The sequence below is a fragment of the Delphinus delphis genome, chromosome 19 (assembly GCF_949987515.2).
Source record: "Delphinus delphis chromosome 19, mDelDel1.2, whole genome shotgun sequence".
Taxonomy (NCBI): Eukaryota; Metazoa; Chordata; class Mammalia; order Artiodactyla; family Delphinidae; genus Delphinus; species Delphinus delphis.
The window spans coordinates 11026877-11044548 of NC_082701.1; the positions used below are offsets into that span (position 1 = coordinate 11026877).

General features: G+C 48.0%; 1 protein-coding gene across 1 annotated transcript in view; it reads left to right on the plus strand.

Moving 5' to 3' along the window:
* The first annotated feature begins 1344 nt into the window (after window positions 1-1344).
* CCDC40 (coiled-coil domain 40 molecular ruler complex subunit) overlaps window positions 1345-17672 on the plus strand; it is a 42285-nt gene continuing 25957 nt past the window's right edge. Inside the window, exons 1-9 of the mRNA XM_059996270.1 lie at window positions 1345-1446; window positions 2908-2968; window positions 3397-3834; window positions 8782-8914; window positions 9796-9959; window positions 10819-10902; window positions 10976-11195; window positions 16871-17028; window positions 17209-17331. Coding sequence (XP_059852253.1) covers window positions 1418-1446; window positions 2908-2968; window positions 3397-3834; window positions 8782-8914; window positions 9796-9959; window positions 10819-10902; window positions 10976-11195; window positions 16871-17028; window positions 17209-17331 — 1410 coding nt within the window. The 5' untranslated portion in view covers window positions 1345-1417. The remainder of the gene's footprint in view (window positions 1447-2907; window positions 2969-3396; window positions 3835-8781; window positions 8915-9795; window positions 9960-10818; window positions 10903-10975; window positions 11196-16870; window positions 17029-17208; window positions 17332-17672) is intronic.

The window sequence follows — 17672 nt, forward strand, 5'->3', positions numbered from 1 at the left end:
TGACATGCGGCTCTTAAACAGTCGAACCACCCACCCTAAGGCCGGGAATGGTAAGCGCGCGCGCTGTGCGGGTGGAATGCACACTTTAGGGGGCTGTGTCGGCGAACGGCGGGCCCCTACAACTTCTCATTCGCGTGCTCTGACGACCAGCCAGACAAAGACCGCAAGTTCTCCGGCCCAAAGCTCCAGACAGGCAGACACCGAATCTTCCCGAAGTAGGCCCACTCCCGGCCCCAGGGGCCCGCATCCGCCGCGGAGAGGGGGCCCAGGGATCTCTCCGCGTGATGCGGCGTGCTCCTGCCCGCCCGGCTCCTGCTCCGGCCCTGCACCTCTCTGGGCTGCGGCCAGACCCCGGCCCCTCCCGGGCCCCGCGGCTGCAGGCCCACGCGCCCCACGCGCCCCCACCCCGTCCGGCGGAGGGGATGTGCCCGGTCCCCCGCGGGCCCCTTAGACCCCGCCCCCGCGGCCCCCGGCCTGCCCCAGATACCCACCCGGGTCCCGCACCGGGGGCCGGATTCGCGCCGGCTCCCGGAGCCGCCGCCGCCGCCACTGCCGCCGCCGCCTGTGAGGAGCGGTGGGGCGGGGACGCGAGGCGAGGCCCGGCCCCCGGCACGCCCCCCGGGCCAACCCGGCCCCCGGCCCAATCAGGCCAGCCCCCCAACCCCCAGGTCCCAAACGGGCTCCAACCCGGCCGCGGAACTGCCTAAGTCACCTTCCGCCCTCCGACCCCAAGACCCGGCCCGGCCGTCCGCATCCCGTTTCGGGCCTCGTTGCCCGCCTGGGACTCCGGCCCCAGGACTTTGCCCCGGAAGGAAGCCCCGAGCCCCCAGAGTGAAGGCAGAACCCCTAGGACGCTCCACATGCGTGCTCGCCCTCTCTGTTCCACCCTCTGCGTTTGTTTTTCCTATTTTGAGGTAGGAAAAGAACACCAACCATCAGGAGACCACGGAGCATCCCTCTTCCGCCAAGAATTCTTCTTAGGAACCCCGGGAAAGGGGTGCTGAGGCCCCCAGGTCTGCAGATGGACAGGCGGGCACTAGGAGAGGTCTCGGCATCCGAAGGTGCAGCCGGCTACGGAGCCCCTCGTGCCCCTACCTCCGCCTGCCACCCTCAGGGCACTTAGCCGTCCCAGGTCCCCGGCTCCCCGAGTGCCCTGCTCGAGCCCCCGGGGAGCCGGAGTTGCCCAGCTGGACGCACGTTGACATGTTTGTCGCTTTACAGAAACTGAGCCAGGAGGGGTAGAGCTCGGCCTTAGAGATAAAGATGGAGAAAATGCATATTTATCCTTTAATATATTTACATAGTTAGATGTTCTGTGTTTCTAATGCACATAAATGGCACAAAGGCCGTCCGCCCCGCACGCCCAGCGCGTGGTCCTCGCCAGCCGGATGTTGACGGCGTCGCGTAGCAACGGGGGATGGCGGAGCCTGGCGGCAGGGCTGGCGGGTAAGCGGGCCTAGGGACCTTGGGTCTCGCAGCAGCCCCCACGCCTCCCCCTTTCTATATCCCCCTAGGCGCCCCTTCCCTTCCATGTCCCTTTCCCCTCTCCTCTGCCCCTGCCATCCCCACCCTCTGGGCCTTTCCTGCCCTCCCCGGCCACCCCCACATTCCGGCGCGCCCTTCTCCCTTCTCACCTCGCGTCCCTTTGTCCTCTCCCGTACCCTCCCCTTTTCCCCTCGCTCCGGGCGCTCCACTCGCTGAAACCCGGGACTTCCTTGTCCCACAGTAACCATGACAACCACTGTGCTTGGTAGTCCCTGCTGCAGAGCCCCGAGAGCAGGGGTCTCTGTACTGGATGCTGCCCCAGCGAGGTGCTGTGACAGGGAGCATCAGCCCAGCCCCCCGCCTCCCTCCCCCTCACCAGGGTTGGAGGTGGCAGGCGATGGGCCGGGGTCCCTATGGTCAGGCAGCCCCACCGTGAATGCCTTGAGCACACAGATAGACCGTAGTAAGGTAAAAATACCAGGCCTCTGTTCTCTTATGCTTTGTTTAAAAGGATAGAAACTATTTTAAAGAATTTAACCTTTTACATTAGACACTGCTGTATTGTTTCTTTTTTTTCTTTTCTTTTTTTTTAAGGTAGGTCTACATGTACTGACATGGAAAGAAGTCTAGATTACAACAAATGAAAAGACTAAATGCAAAACAGTATATATAGTGTGATCTCTAATTTGGGTGGGTGGGTAGCTTTAAATGCATAGAAAAATATTTGAAAGAAGATACCCTTAAATCTCTTACTTTTTACCACTGGTTATCTTGAGAAGGAGAGGAGAAGTCACAGAGGATTTTCATTGTCTGTCACATATTTCTGTATTAGTTTTACTTTTTAAAAAAATATAGTTTTTTTCTAATTAGAAAAAAAAACAATTTTAAAATGTGACATTCTTGTACTCTCTACATCATGGGGTAATTGGCACTTCCCTGGCGGTCCAGTGGTTAAGGCTCTGCACTTCCACTGCAGGGGGCACGGGTTTGATCCCTGGTTGGGGAACTATTATAAAATCCCACGTGCTCTGAGGCATGGCCAAAACAAAAAACAAACAAACAAAATTCACGGGGAAACTAACCAAGAGTTGCTAGGGTATTTGTCCTTTTTGTACAATTTTCTCTTATTTTGCATTTATTTTCCCCAGTTTTGTCACAGACAGAGGTATATTTAAGGTGACTTTTCTAGAGTAATCTACCTGTTCCTTTAATGTTTTGATAATTGCATTTTTCATTCATTCTTGGCATGACTCTTTTGTGCCACTAGTGCTGGTGTTAGTGACAAAGTCATGGCCATCAGCCTAGAGGGAAGGCAGATAATTAACGAGTAAATAAGTAGATATACAGACATCAAGGAGGTGATAAATGCCAAGAAAAAGAAAGATGTTATTTGAAACTGCTAAATTGTTTCTCTGCCACCAGGTCTCACCTGGAAGGCAAATCTTCTGAAGGAGAAGAGGACCAGAATCATGAAGGCAACAGGGTAAAGTTCCTTATGGGATGAATTATTCTGGGCTGTATTTACTAAGAATTAAAGAGAGTTCAGACTTTCTCAAGAAAATTGTACGATGATCCTATGACCTTACTATAGAACAGACTCAAGTCATTTGCAGAGAAGCTCAATTTCCTTCCACCCCATTCTGAAGTGTTGGTGGCTGTTCAGGAATGCCTCGGATATCCTACAGTTAGATTGCCCTGAGTTTTTCAGAGGTCATTTCCTGTAAAGAAGGATGCAAAATAATTACCAAAAACAGAGAGCAGATAAATTAAAGCATGAAACATAATCTCCTAGCGATGCTCAGAGTGTGTAGCTGCAGTTTTCCCATCGGTGTAATTACCTTATTAAGAATAAAACCTCACAAGACCCTTTATACTTTGTATCCTGATTTTTTTCCTGCTACATGGCTACAGGTATCACCGATAGAGAGGAGCAGTGACCAGAGAAATGAAGAAACTGAGGGTGCTACAGAGCATTCTGAAGGGGAAATCAAAAACGATGGGGAAGTCTCAGCGCAGGGGAAAGATGAAGACGATGAGGAAGTCGAAATCCAAGGGGGAGTGGAAACGGAAGAGGAATTCGAATTTGAAGAGGAGTTAGAATCTGATATTGAAGCCACGGCCCCTGAAGGGGAAGTCACTTCTCCAGATCTGGCTTACTCAGACATCAGTCCTGGGGAGGTGGCCAGAGATGAAGTTGGCCCCACACACCGGCATGAAAGAGCAAGGAGGAAGACAGGTCTTGAAGACGGAGAGGCCCCTGGCCCATCCAAATCTAGAGGAGTGGGGGTCATCTCCACAGAGCCCTCCCAGCAAGTATCAGGCTCATCTGAGCAAACGGACCAGGAATCGGTGAGTAGCCTGAGGTCTGTTTTACACAAGTGTTTTACTGCTCAAGTTGTTTGTACTCCTATGTGAGGAACTCAGGGTACACTATAAATAATTCACATTGCAATCCCTGTTAGAAATGGCTTAGTAAACTTAGGTCTCAGGATCTACCATCAAATGCCAAGAGTTTCTGGACCCTCCCTTGCTGTTCCCAAACCCAAGTTGGGAACATTCCATGTAAGGGCATCTAGGTGTCCAGTCTCTGGAGCAGCACTGTCCAGTAAAATTCTGCATGATGATGGAAATGCTCTTTATCTGCTCTGTCCAATATGGTACCCATTACTCACTTGTGGCTATAGTGCACTTGAAATGTGGCCAGGGACATGGAGGAACTGAATTTTTAATTTTTTGAAGATTCTAATTAATTTAAATTTATATAATCCAATTGTTACAAGTGGCTACCATACTGGACAGTGCAGTTCTAGATAATGACAATAGTTACATTCTTATAATTTTCATTTTTAAATTTTTTTTAAAGATTTTTTGTGTGTACCATTTTTAAAGTCTTTATTGAATTTGTTTTGGGGTTTTTTTGGCCAAGAGGCATGTGGGATCCCAGCTCCCTGACCAGGGATCGAACCCACACCCCCTACATTGGAAAGCGAAGTCTTGACCACTGGACCGCCAGGGATGTCCCCTCATTTTTTAATTTTTAAGCAAGCACAGACTTACAGAAAAATTGGAGTACCATAGAACTTTTAATTTTTTTTAGCATTTGAGAGTAAGCTGTCGATCCGATACCCCATTGCCTCCTAATGCTTCCATGTATGTTTCCCACAAACAACAATATAATGACTATCAAAATCAAGAAATTATATTACATTACCCAATCATCCTCAGGCCTCCTTCACCAAATGTCCCAGTAATGTCTTTTATAGCAGAGCTCCAGTACGGAGTTGCCTGTTGCCTTCAGCTGCCCAGTTTCTTTAGTCTTCTCAATCTGTCCTTGACCTTGATGACCTTGACACTTTTAAAGGTCACAGGCCAGCTATTTAGTAGAATGTCCCTCAGTTTGGCTTTGCCTGGTATTTCCAGGTTTCCAGGTATGGTTTATGATCCTTCGGCAGGAATGTCACAGAAGGATGCTGTGTTCTCCTGATGTCCTGTCAGGTGATACATCATTTCAGCTTGTCCATTATTGATGATGTTGGCTTGGATCACTTGATGAAAAAAGTGTCAGCCTTATCCACTGTAAAGATACCCCTCACTCCTAGGCATTTAAGAAACACTGTGTGAGAAGGTGCTTTTTTGGTTTAAGATAGGAAAGTGAATATTTATTTCAAATGAGAAAAAACAACAACAGATTACACCATTGTTTTAGGACTTCTTACTTCTCTCAGCAATGTGTACTGTTGTTGCACATCTTTTGTCAGGTTTATCCCTATATATTTTGCATTTTTTAAAAAGAATTTGTGGAATATTTTATTTTATTTTTTTATTTTGTTGGCTACGCTGTGTGGCATGCAGGATCTTAGTTCCCAGACCAGGGATCAAACCCGTGCCCCCTGCAGGGGAAGCGTGGAGTCTTAACCACTGGACCACCAAGGAATTTCCTATTTTGCATTTTTTGATGCCATTATAAATGGTTTCCAATTGTTTGTTGCTAATTTATAGAAATACAATTGATTTTTGTATATCAATCTTATATTCGGCAACATTGCTAATCACCCTTATAGGGTCTAGTAGCTTTTTTTTTTTGTAGAATCCATAGGACTTTTCATGAAAAGGATTGTGTTGTCTGTGAAAAAAGGCAGTTTAACTTCTTCCTTTCCAATCTGGATGCCCTTTATTTCTTTTTCATGTCTGATTGCACTGACTAGAACCTCCAGTACAATGTCAAATAGTAGTAGTGAGAGCAGACATCCTTTTTCCAGATTTTAGGGGGAACATTTTCAATCTTCACAGTTGCATATGACGTTAGCTGTGAGTTTTCATAGATGCCTTTTGTCGGGTTGAGGAAGTTCCATCTATTCCTAGTTTGTGGATTTTTTTTTAATCATGAAAGGATGTTGGCTATTGTCAAAAGTGTTTTCTGTGTCTATTGGGAAGATCACGGTTTTTTCTTTTTTAGTTTGTTAATTTGGTGGTTACATTGATTAATTTTCAAATATTAAAACAACTCTTCATTCTGAGATAAACATGGGAGGGATACTCTGAAACTATGGTAACATCCATTCCTCATTAAACTTTCAATTTATTCATGTAAAATTTCATATCTGTATGGACTCATTGTTTCCCATTTCATTCACTGTGTTATAATTCATTACTATCATTATTTATATTGAGACTCAGATTGTTCCCAATTTGACCCGTGAGCCTATTCAAATTGGCCTTTGTGTCTTTCTGACACATCAGTACCATTCTTTTTTTTCTTTTTTTTTTTTAACCACCATCATCCTTTAGGCACTTTCTTGTTCTCTGGCACAGACTGCCCCAGCCTGAGAACCAGACATTTCTCCAGGAGCTTGGTTTCTTTTCACGGAACCCTCGACCCCAAACACACCATACACATACACACATACATGTAGCTCACACCAAAACGTCTCTAATTCCAAACACCCTTGACATGGTTCCTGCTAGTTTTCTCCCCTTCTATATTTTAACTCCTTTTTCCAACAGTAGGAGACCTGGTCCCTATTATCCTTAACATATTATTAATTTGATCAATCCCCCGAATGTAACCCTCACTGCACTTCCCTGCCCCCATGTGGACACTCCTCAGCCCACTCAGGCTCAGACACACACCCTCACTGGGCCACCCAGACTGTGGACACCCTCATCACCTTGTTGGGCCAACCCCACCCAGGCCAGGCCCCAGTTGTTTGGGCTGTGACTCTCCACACCGGGACCCCTCCTCAGCAGGCCCAGGCCTGATACCTGTGCTATCATGACCCACCTCGGGGACAGTCTCTGGAATCTGCTCTCCTCACCTTGTCCAGGCTCATCACCCCACACTGGACCAAGCCAACCTGTTGGCTTAGGTTTGATTGTTCTAGAAGGGAAGTGAGGGGCAGGGCGGGGCAGGAAAAGAACGCGTAACGTTTCTCCATCATGGACTCTGGGCTGGACACTTCAATGCCTTTGACATGTGTTGTTTCAGTGAATCCTGACAACAACCCTGTGGGGTGGGAACTATTATTACCCCATAGTTCAGGTGAGGAAACTGAGGGGCCAAGGGACTTCCTTGCCCAGAGGCATGCAGCTGTGATGGCAAACGGTCACTCTGGCTCTGAACAGTGAAGTGACAATCCCTCCCCACCCTGTGAAACCTAGAAGAGTTAATAACTTTAGAGAATGACACAATTCAATATTCGATGACCCCCAATTAAGCTTTATAATTACAAATGACAAGTACATGATCAAAACCACTTTTAAGAATTTAACACAACAAAACAGTGCCCTCCTTTCTAAGAAAGCCAGGACTGGGAATTCCCAGGCGGTCCAGTGGTTAGGACTCTGCTCTTTCATTGCCAAGGGCCCAGGTTCAATCCCTGGTCGGGGAACTAAGATCCCACAAGCCGTGAGTCATGACCAAAAAGTAAATAAATAAAAGATAGCCAGGAGTGTTGAAGTACCGATCACTTGTTGAGCTGTAAAACCAATTTCCATCCTCGAATCTAGTTTCTGGAAAACTCATGAAGAAACAGTCTCCAAATTTGATCAGCCAGAAGGGCAGAGACAAGCCCAAAGAGAGAACCCTATTTCTCTCCTCTCAGCTCTCAGTCTTAAGAAGTAACTTAATCGTGGAGTAGAAGCTGCTGTGTCATTGGGGTGTTCTGACACCTCATTGACGTCTCATTAGGAGAAGCCCTTTCTGGACACCCCAGAGGTGGGCTTTGGACTCTGGGCCCCCATTAATGTCATTGTGGTTCTGGATGCCTCAGAAATCATTTCTAGAAGGAGCATCACCTGAGGAAGTACAATTAGAAAGAACAGGAGCTGGGCGTTGAGATGACCCTTGGCTGGCTGTGCGAACTTAGGCAAGGGCTTCAGCTTCTGTGAGCTGCTTCCCCTACAGATGACAGAAATGACTGGCATCCACCTTGCAGGGTCTTGTGCAGGGTCATTGTCTGTTGTTACTAATATTCACCTATTCATCAGCAGCAGTAATTACTGTCAACAATAATCATCGCAAGAGTCCCCTTTAGAGCTAAAATGGAGCCAGGTGCTTCTATTGAGGGAAAACCTTTTCATATGGAAATGTCCCTAAAGTGAAATAGTTTGAAAGAAGAGAAGAAACAGCCCTCTTGGGAGACCCTGGCCAGGGCTCAGGCTTTCCAGCATCCCTTTATAAAGAGGATGCTCAGAGATGTTTCTTACCATCCTTGGAGAGAGCAGCATTTGGGAGTAAAGGAACCCACGTCCAGCACACGCCCATGCCTCAGCGTTCACACTTTGCTACAGATCTAGACGGAAAGAGACCACTCCCGATTCCTCATGGGAGTGGCGGTAGGTGTTTTCTGTTTTGACCATTTGCAAAAGCCAAATGTTATGCAAACAATATTCTATTTTTTAAAATAAATTTATTTATTTACTTATTTATTTATGGCTGCGTTGGGTCTTTGTTGCTGCACGTGGGCTTTCTCTAGTTGCAGCGAGCGGGGCAACTTTTCATTGCGGTGCGTGGACTTCTCATTGCCGTGGCTTCTCTTGTTGTGGAGCATGGGCTCTAGGTGCACGGGCTTCAGTAGTTGTGGCGCATGGGCTTAGTTGCTCCGCGGCATGTGGGATCTTCCCAGACCAGGGTTCGAATCCGTGTCCCCTGCAATGGCAGGTGGATTCTTAACCACTGCGCCACCAGGGAAGTCCACAACTATGTTGAATTGAACACTGTAATGAATTAACTCCTTTGTCCTGACTAAACCCTCATAAATTCAGATTTGGTTGTTTTTGCTCTAAAAACAATCCCAGGGAGCGCTCCAGCAGAAGGTCTTTCCTCTGGGGGCTCAGCACCGCCTCGGACAGAGCCGGGGGAGCAGCAACACATCCCTGGACTTTGACGAGCCGCCTCTGGTTACCGAGGGCCCCTCCACGCAGGAGCCAGGTATTGTGGGACAAGCCCCTTCACACGCCCTTCTACGCGAGGGCTGCCACTCATTCACCACCTGTTACCTTGTTTCCTGTTGCGCTGTGAGCCAAAAGATAAAAATATCATTAACAGATATGGATAACACATGTGGAGCATTTTTCTGTTTTATCTCATTTAATCCTTACCCTAACCCAGTGAGGTAGGCACTGTTCTCCATTTTAGAGACCCTAAGCGTCATTAAGTAACCCAACCGTGTAAGCTCACCCCTAAACATGTGTCTGTTTGCTGACTTTCCAAGGCTTTCCCGGCACACCCTTATCTTTCCACTTGGCTCCGGTATCCCAGTGTTGAGTATGTGGGAAAGCAGATTGGGTTTTTTTATCTTCCATGTGATGGGTGTGTGTGGATGGTCCAGCTAACAAGCCTCACGTCGCTCACAAGCAGCAGGCAGACAGCACACATCTAAAGGAGTTAGAAACAGAACAGGATCTCTGCAGCTCAGGAAGGGAGAGAAGTTGAAACTAGAGCCTCACTGATTTCTTTTCAATTATATCTGTTTTCCATTAAAAAAAAATCTAGTCCATCATTAAGAAGCCACCTTTCTGTTCACTATTTGTGTATTAAAAAGTATCAACAAAATGTGTTTCCTTCTTGTCTACCTTTACAGTGCAATCCTTTCTACAGAATGTGTTGAATCAGCTAGTAGAAAATTCATGAGCAGAAGACCCTGTGAATAGCACTTGTGAACCCTAACCCAAAGGGATGCCTTTTGTTTCTTTTTTCCATCATGTTGCACGAAACTGGGCGTCAGCTTTGCCTGATAATTCCTCCAGAGAAGCACTCTCTCTATTAACTCCTCAGTGATGTTTGTTGTTCCCCACTACTCGTCCCCCCAGAGCCTGATGCCCACCCCGGGGAAGGAGCCACATCCTCATTCCTGGACAGGACCCAGCAGTTAAGCATGGCCGAGGAAGGAAGCCTGGTGGAGAGTGTGGAGTCTGAGGCCAGCGACGAAGCCGAAGAAGACAGATCCCAGCTGGTGGTTTTGGACCCAAACCATGTAAGGAAACATTCTGGAGTTTTGCTTTTGCCCCATGCAGACGAAGATGGACTTAGAGACACTCCTACACCTGCCCTGTAGGCCCTGCCCTGCCCCAAGCCTCCACGGCCCACCCTCCACCCGGCAAATGCCACACTCAGGTCTCACCTGCTCCCTGAATGGATTACCTGCAGGGTTTGAGCTGCCACCTTGTAAAGTTTATTCTCCCTTTAAGTTCATTCACTCAGAGTCAGCATTTCCCAGCCTCCACACTATAGACGTTTGGGGCCGGATCACTCTTTGTGGTGGGGGCTTCCTGGGCACTGTAGGATGCTGAGCAGCGTCCCTGGGGCCTCCACCCACTAAATGCCAGTAGCACCCCCTTAGTTGTGAGGGCCAGAAATGTCTCCAGACTGGGTATTGGGTGGGCGCAAAATCACCCCCACTGATAGCCACTGCCTTGAGTGTCCCACCCCTCTGGCAAGTGGGGAGGGCAGGTCTTGGTTGGATGAACCTCTTTGGAAAGACTTGGTGCTCCCGGTACCACGGGAAGGATCAGGGCTGCACTGGGAAAAGGGGCTGAGAGTTCATTTGGTGCTGGCATCCCAGGCACTGCTCATCACTGCCCTCTGGCCCCAGGGATTAAACCAGGACCACTGCCCCAGCCCACCCTGTCATTTTGCACTCAGGTCCTTCAGTGCCTAGGGTGAGACCACAAGTGCCTTGAATTTGTGGTCTCTGGAATAAGAATCCTGGGCAGAAGTGGGGAGCACCCAGCGTGGAGGTCATTTCTGCTGTCCCCTGCCAAGAGTTGTGGCAATTCAGGCTAAGCCCTGGAGGGGACAGCACAGTAACCGGCTGTGCTCTTCCACTGTTTTAGCCCCTGATGATAAGATTCCAGGCTGCCCTGAAGAACTATCTTAACCGGCAAATAGAGAAACTGAGGCTGGAACTTCAAGAGCTGGTGCGTACCTGTCCCGCTTTCCACCTGGCTGTGCACCCGCATCTCCATGACCCAGCTTCTCTCTCTGGTGCAGGGCGTGGCCACCAAGCAAAGCCGAATCCAGAGGCAGGAGCTGGGGGTGGACCTTTACGGGGTCCAGCAGCACCTGGCCCGCCTGCAGATGCAGCTCGAGAAGAGCCACGACCGCCACTCGATCACAGCGTGCGAGAGGCGGAGGAAGGAGGAGGAGCTGCAGAGCGTGCGCCTGCGCTACGCCAGGACCTGCGAGACCGCCGGCGAGGAGCGCAAGAAGCGTAAGGCGGCCCCGTGTCCTCGCAGGCGTCCCCGTGGCGCGGCCCCGCGTGCCATAGACACCCCAAGGGGCATCCTCACATGCCTTCGTATCCCTGAATGCCATTGCAACCTGGTGGGGTGTTCCCACGTGCCATCATGACCCCGAGGGGTGTCCCCACATGCCATCGCAGGACTTCATGAAAGGCAAGCTGTGTTCCCGTACTGGAGGGGTTCCCAAACTTTTGGGGGAAGGAAAACATAAATGTCTTAAAATGCACCTAATTAGGCAAAGTAGCAAACACTGAAAGCCGGCAGGTGGGGTATTTGGAGTCAAAAGCGGGAAAGGCGGGCTTCCCTGGTGGCGCAGTGGTTAAGAATCCGTCTGCCAATGCAGGGGACACAGGTTCGATCCCTGGTCTGGGAAGATCCCACATGCCAAGGAGCAACTAAGCCCGTGTGCCACAACTGCTGAGCATGTGCTCTGGAGCCCGTGAGCCACAACTACTGAAGCTCGTGCGCCTAGAGCCTGTGCTCCGCAGCAAGAGAAGCCACCACAGTGAGAAGCCTGTGCGCAGCAACAAAGACCCAATGCAGCCAAAAATTAATTAATTAATTAATTTTAAAAATGCTGGAGAGGCTGGTGGGCTGCTGGGGTTGAAGATGGGGTATCCAGAAGGCAGGGAAGAGCGGGGATGGGCAGAGTTTAAATAGGTGGGGAGGTACAGGTGAGGCCAATCCAAAGCACAGGAGCCCATGGTCCAGAGCCCTGCAGCCCCACGATGTGTGGCAGATTACGGGGAATAGGTGGCTTTGGAGCAGAAGAGACAGTGAGGGTGCGACTAATCACCGTGCACTGTTCCTACCAAAGCAACAGCTCTGCACGGAGCGGAGGTCGTGGGCCACAGTGAACAGCGTGGTCACAGCAGGCTATTTCAGTTGTTGTGCTTTTTCATGTTTCCAACTTTCTTTATCAACTCTGTATTACTATAATAATGGGGAAAATAACCTAGAAGAATTTGGGAGGAACAAAAATCACACGTATATCCCAACTGTGGATGGAAAGAAGCATTTTGGACCCTGAGAAATGCAGGAGAGTTTTCTGGACAGAGTTGGGGAAGAGCACCCCTCCCTGAGTATCACCAAATTAACAGAATCTACCAAAAAGAGAAGAGCACGACATTCACACTAAAACAATGGAGCCACATCCTCCGGATATAACAGAATTTAGACCAGTCTGAAAGAGGACACAGGTCCCCCACCCCCTCCACACAGGAGAAGTGAGTGCCCACCAACACCCCTCATCAGATCCTCGAGGTGTGGATGGGCTTCTGGAAAGATCCAGTCATCTTTTGGACACTCTGTCCTTTCTGGAAGTCACCAGGTAGCAGGAGCAGAAGCTGTTCAACCAAGCAAGGACCCACCTAACGGCACCTTTTCTCCCCTCTTCAGACTAAAGAACTCGGGTGGCGGTCCCAGCCCTGCCTACCAGGTGCCGCCACTGCACTGTCCCATAGGTGAAACGTGGGGCTTGGCCTCTGGAGAATGTCCACTGTTGACCTCCTCACTTAGGAGGGGGGTGGAGCCCACCAGTCAGTAAACCTTCACATCCAAATGTGAGTCATCAGTGGCAATCCCCAGACAGGAGAGCAGACGCCTCCACAGACACAGACCGGGTTCCGAAAACATAGCATACGCCAGCTGGTGTTCGACGTGAGATTTTAGAGGACATCGCATCAGTCAAATGAGAACCAACTATTAGGGAAAAGGATACTCGGAATTAAAATATAGAATCACCCCCCACACCCTGCCAGAAGTACTAAATAGGCAAATCAGCACTGCTGGAAATTGAACAATTGAACTTGTGTCTAAAAGGCCAGTTTGAGGAATTCTGCCCAGAATTCAAAGCAAAAACTCAAAGTGATGGACGTTTTGAGAAGGAGATAAAAGACATGGACTGTAGGTCTGGTAAAGTCAGTATCCATGAGATAGAAATTCCAGGAGATTAGGGGCATTAACCAGTGACATCAGAGGAAAACATTTGCATGAGTTCAAGAAAGATGAATCTTCAGATGTAAAGTCTCATGGAGGGCCAGATGGGTGGAAGAAAAAATAAACATGCCTAGACATAGTTGGTGAAATTTTTAAATTCCAAAGGTAAAGGGAAAAAATGCCATAGGATTACAGACAGGACCAAACCAGACACTTCCTATGTTATTTAACCCACAAGTGGGTGGAAAATTTGGGAAACTCTTCCCAGGCTTTTTTTTTTTTTTTTTGGCTGCATTGGGTCTTTGCTGTGCATGGGCTTTCTTTAGTTGCAGTGAGCAGGGGCTATTCTTTGTTGCGGTGCGCGGGCTTCTCATTGCGGTGGCTTCTCTTGTTGCGGAGCACCAGCTCTAGGTGCATAGGCTTCAACAGTTGTGGCACGTGGGCTCAGTAGCTGTGGCTCGCGGGCTGTAGAGCGCAGGCCCAGCAGTTGTGACCCACGGGCTTAGTTGCTCTGCAGCATGTGGGATCATCCCAGACCAGGGCTTGAACCCGTGTCCCCTGCATTGGCAGGCAGATTCTTAACCACTGCGCCACCAGGGACACCACGCCTCCCCCCGCCCCACACACCCCACCCCAGGCTTATTTTACAATGTTCAGTATAATCCTTACTGGAAAAGCTTACAACGTACAAAAACAGAAAACTATAAAGTGTTCCTACTTATGAGGTGTAAAAATCCTAAATAAAATATTAGCAAATATTAAATTTTTACTCAGCAACAAAAGATTAAGTTCAGCAATATATGAAAAGAAAAATACCTCCTAGTCAAGAGGGCTTAATTCTGGAATAATTTGAAATTAGGAAATCTACTGATTCATTGCATTATATTCTTAAAGGAGAGAGAACAAATAGATTTTCTGGGTGGATGTCAAATGGGTGTTTGGATAAAACTCATTGTCAATCCTAAACTAGGATAGAAGGAAAGTTCATTGTAAGTATTTATCAGCAACTAACAAGGCAGTTTTACTCAGAGGAAAGCCCTGTAGTAATCATAGTTAAGGAATGAGACGAGGATGCATTGTTTTGGAAGTTCCAGCCATGAAAGAAAACAGGAAAAATAAACGAAGTATAGATTCTGGATATGAAGTCATGGAACTCATTCTCCACCAATGGTGTGATTGTTTACCTAGCAGATTCAAGATCACTGATGAAAAGCTAAAAAAAACAGTAAGAAATCTATAAAGTAACTGAATACCAGAGCTATAATTTTCTTTTCTACCAGTCATATCCAATTATGAATTATAATTTTTTAAAACCTCATCCATAATAGCTATAACAACCATAAAATACTGAGGAGTAAGTCTAACAAGAAGCAAGTGAACCTATCTGAGGAAAAACAATAAAATCTTACTAAAGGACATAACGCAGATTTAAATAAATGGAACAATCATGTAACCAAATGAGAGGAAACAAATGTCATTTCTCTCCAAATTAATAAGTAGTTCAATGCAAGTCCAGTTAAAATCCACGATGGGATGTTTTGGGTGAACTTGAATTTATTTAACACAGTTATGATTTTCAAGAAGTAATAATACAAAATTAAGGCACTCTGAGTCTCCCCAACCCCAGCCTCCAGCCACCTCCACAGAGGCACATGGTATTATTGATTCTTGTGTATTCTTTTAAAGATGTTTTTGCATATAAAAGCAAAGCTACAAGAGTTGTGGTATTTTTTCTATATTTTTTACACAAGTAGCTGCATATTATACCCAGTGCTCTGTCCCTTGCTTTTTTTCCCTCATCAATGCATGCGTGCAATACCTAAAAAGCTCTCCAAGGATTTTCAAGTTCCAAGTTCACTCGGAACACTAAATGCACAAGAATATCCCAGAAAATGGTGAAAAGGAAGGATAATGAAGGGAAATTGTCCTATCAGGTATCAAAACACAGTATCAATCTACAGCAATAGAAACAAAATGGCACTAGAGAAAAAATGGGCAAACAGATCAATAGTGCGGAGTAGGGAGTTCCAGGAAATTTACTCAGGAATTTAGCTATTTACTGCAAATTGAAAGTACAGGTTGTATTTTTAAATCACTAAATATTTTTGATCATTTGACCACCTGAAAATAAACACTTAGACTCCTATTTCACACTAAACAAATCCCGTTGACCCTGCAAATCTCTCTGGCTTCCTCTTCTGACACCAGGTCAAGAAAACTCTGCTTCTAGAGTGCTCAACTGCTCAGGTCAGGCCCACCTGATCATTTCCCTTTTTGCCACAAAACACAATCACAGGAGTGACACTGGGGGCAGAGGTCATGGGAGGCATTTGAGACTCTAGCCACCCTGTTTTTATTACGTGAAGGGCCCTTTGAAGCCTAATAGGTAAAAGACGACTATCCCACCCGTAGAAGGGCCAATGGTATGAGCGGGCAAGTCGGAGAAGGAAAAGGACAGCTGGTCTTCAAACTGTGAAAACAGACTTGATTTCACTAATGTTGAAAGAATACAAATTAAAAAGAATATTTGAAATATTGACTCTCAGTCACTCAGCCAGGAAAGGATAGAGGGGCAGAAGTGAGTGCCCTGAAGGATGGGTGGGCAAGCTTTCTGATTCAGGTGGGGGTGGGTTAGTTGGCGCCCTCTGCCATAGAAAAGGGCCACAGACTGGGCGGCTTGAAGAACAGAAGTTTGTCTTCTTGTCATTCTGGAGGCCAGATGTCCAAGATAAGGTGTTGGCAGGGTGTTTCCTCCTGAGGCCAATCTCCTGGGCTTGTAGACAGCTGTCTTCTCCTTGTGTCCTCACAAAGTCATCCTCTGTGCGTCTGTGTCCTAACCTACTCTTCTCATAAAGACACCAGTTGTTAGGGCCCACCCTAGTGACCTCATTTTATCTTAATTACCTCTTTAAAGACCCTCTCCCAAAATACACCTCCACCCCAGTCCACCCGGCAACCACTCTTTCTACAAAACCTCCCCCCTCGTTTCCCTGCATTTGCTCCATTCCCCTCCCCTACAACTCTTAGCCACACAGGAGCCGAAGAATTCTCTAGTGTTAGAGTTTTTACAGTCATCTTAGATGTAAAAAAAAAAACAAGTTATTTTTCAAGTTTAAGTTCATCCTTCAAAAACACCTAACTCCAACATGATATTCACCCAGCAGCCTTTTGATCTATAAATCGATTTTCTGTTTAGATCTACCCACGGAATAAGGAATGCTCTACACAAGTGAGCCAACAATTACTGGTTGAAGTCTATCTCCCTAAATAAACTGGTGTTCTACCTTATAAATCAATCTCATGTGGGTTTCGTTCCAAGAAACCCATGCTTCAGTAGTGCTCAGCCCACCCTTCAGGCTGGTTTCCTCCCAGGGGATTTAGGACTGTACCTGAGATTGCCAACCTCTAAGTGGTAAGAAATCTGTAAAATTCACATAAGGCCTCCTAACCTTGACACTGTTTCAGAACATCCTTAGACACGGAGAATCTCTAATATGTGGTGGGAATGGAGGGCTTATTGCAGTTGGCGGGCATTGATTACATATATTTCATCTCTCCAACTAGACTGTAAAGTCTTTGATGGCAAAGGTATGGGTCTTTGTAGTTTAAAGGCTGTTTCCCAGACCCACCCCACAGTGTGGGGAGGGGTGCTACTTCCACGATGTCTGGTGTGCGATGCTGGGACACCCTCCCCCTCTCTCCCCAGTGGCAGCTCTGCAAACCGAGGTGGAGACCCTGGCTCTGCATCTCTTCTACATGCAGAACATAGACCAGGACGTGCGTGACGACATCCGGTTGATGAAGCGAGTCGTGAAGAAGTCAGAAGCCGAGCGCATGCGGGCCGAGTTGGAGAAGAAGCAGCAGGTGTTCTGCAAAGATGATGCCCGTGTGACTGTTTGCCACATCTTTGATTTCCTGATCTGATCAGCCCTGCCCCTGAGTGAATACCGCAGCCCTGGGGGCCATGCCCAGCATGGGGTTGCTGACATGGGTTGAGGTTGCTGGGGACCCATCTCACTGTGCATCTCGTCCCCTCCCTTCCAGGACCTGCACGTGGACCAGCTGACCACCCGAGCCAACCAGCTGGAAGAACAGATTGCCCTGTTCGAGGCCCAGTACCGCGCGCAGGCTGAGGACACCCGGACGCTCAGGAAGGCAGTGAGCGAGGTAAGCGCTCAGTGGCACAGGTGCCATCTGACAGCGCCCAGGCAGTGCCTGCATGCCTGCAAGGAGACTGACTGAGCCCCCAGTTAGCCGGCCAGCCTCCTGCACATCTGTCTGTCCTCATAAGCGTCTCAGAGCATCTGGCTGACCCACGTTGGGGACGCAGTAGATACCAGCTGACTGGTGGCCAGTATTCTTATTCCCACTGTAGCCAGGGATAGATTGAAAGGCCCCTCAGGAGATGGGACATTCTGTCCTGCTTGCTGAGGCATCCTTAGCAAGTTCCTTCAGGCCTCTTTCGGAGAGGGCTGAAGTCTCCCTACCCATTCTCAGCCTGGGCAGGC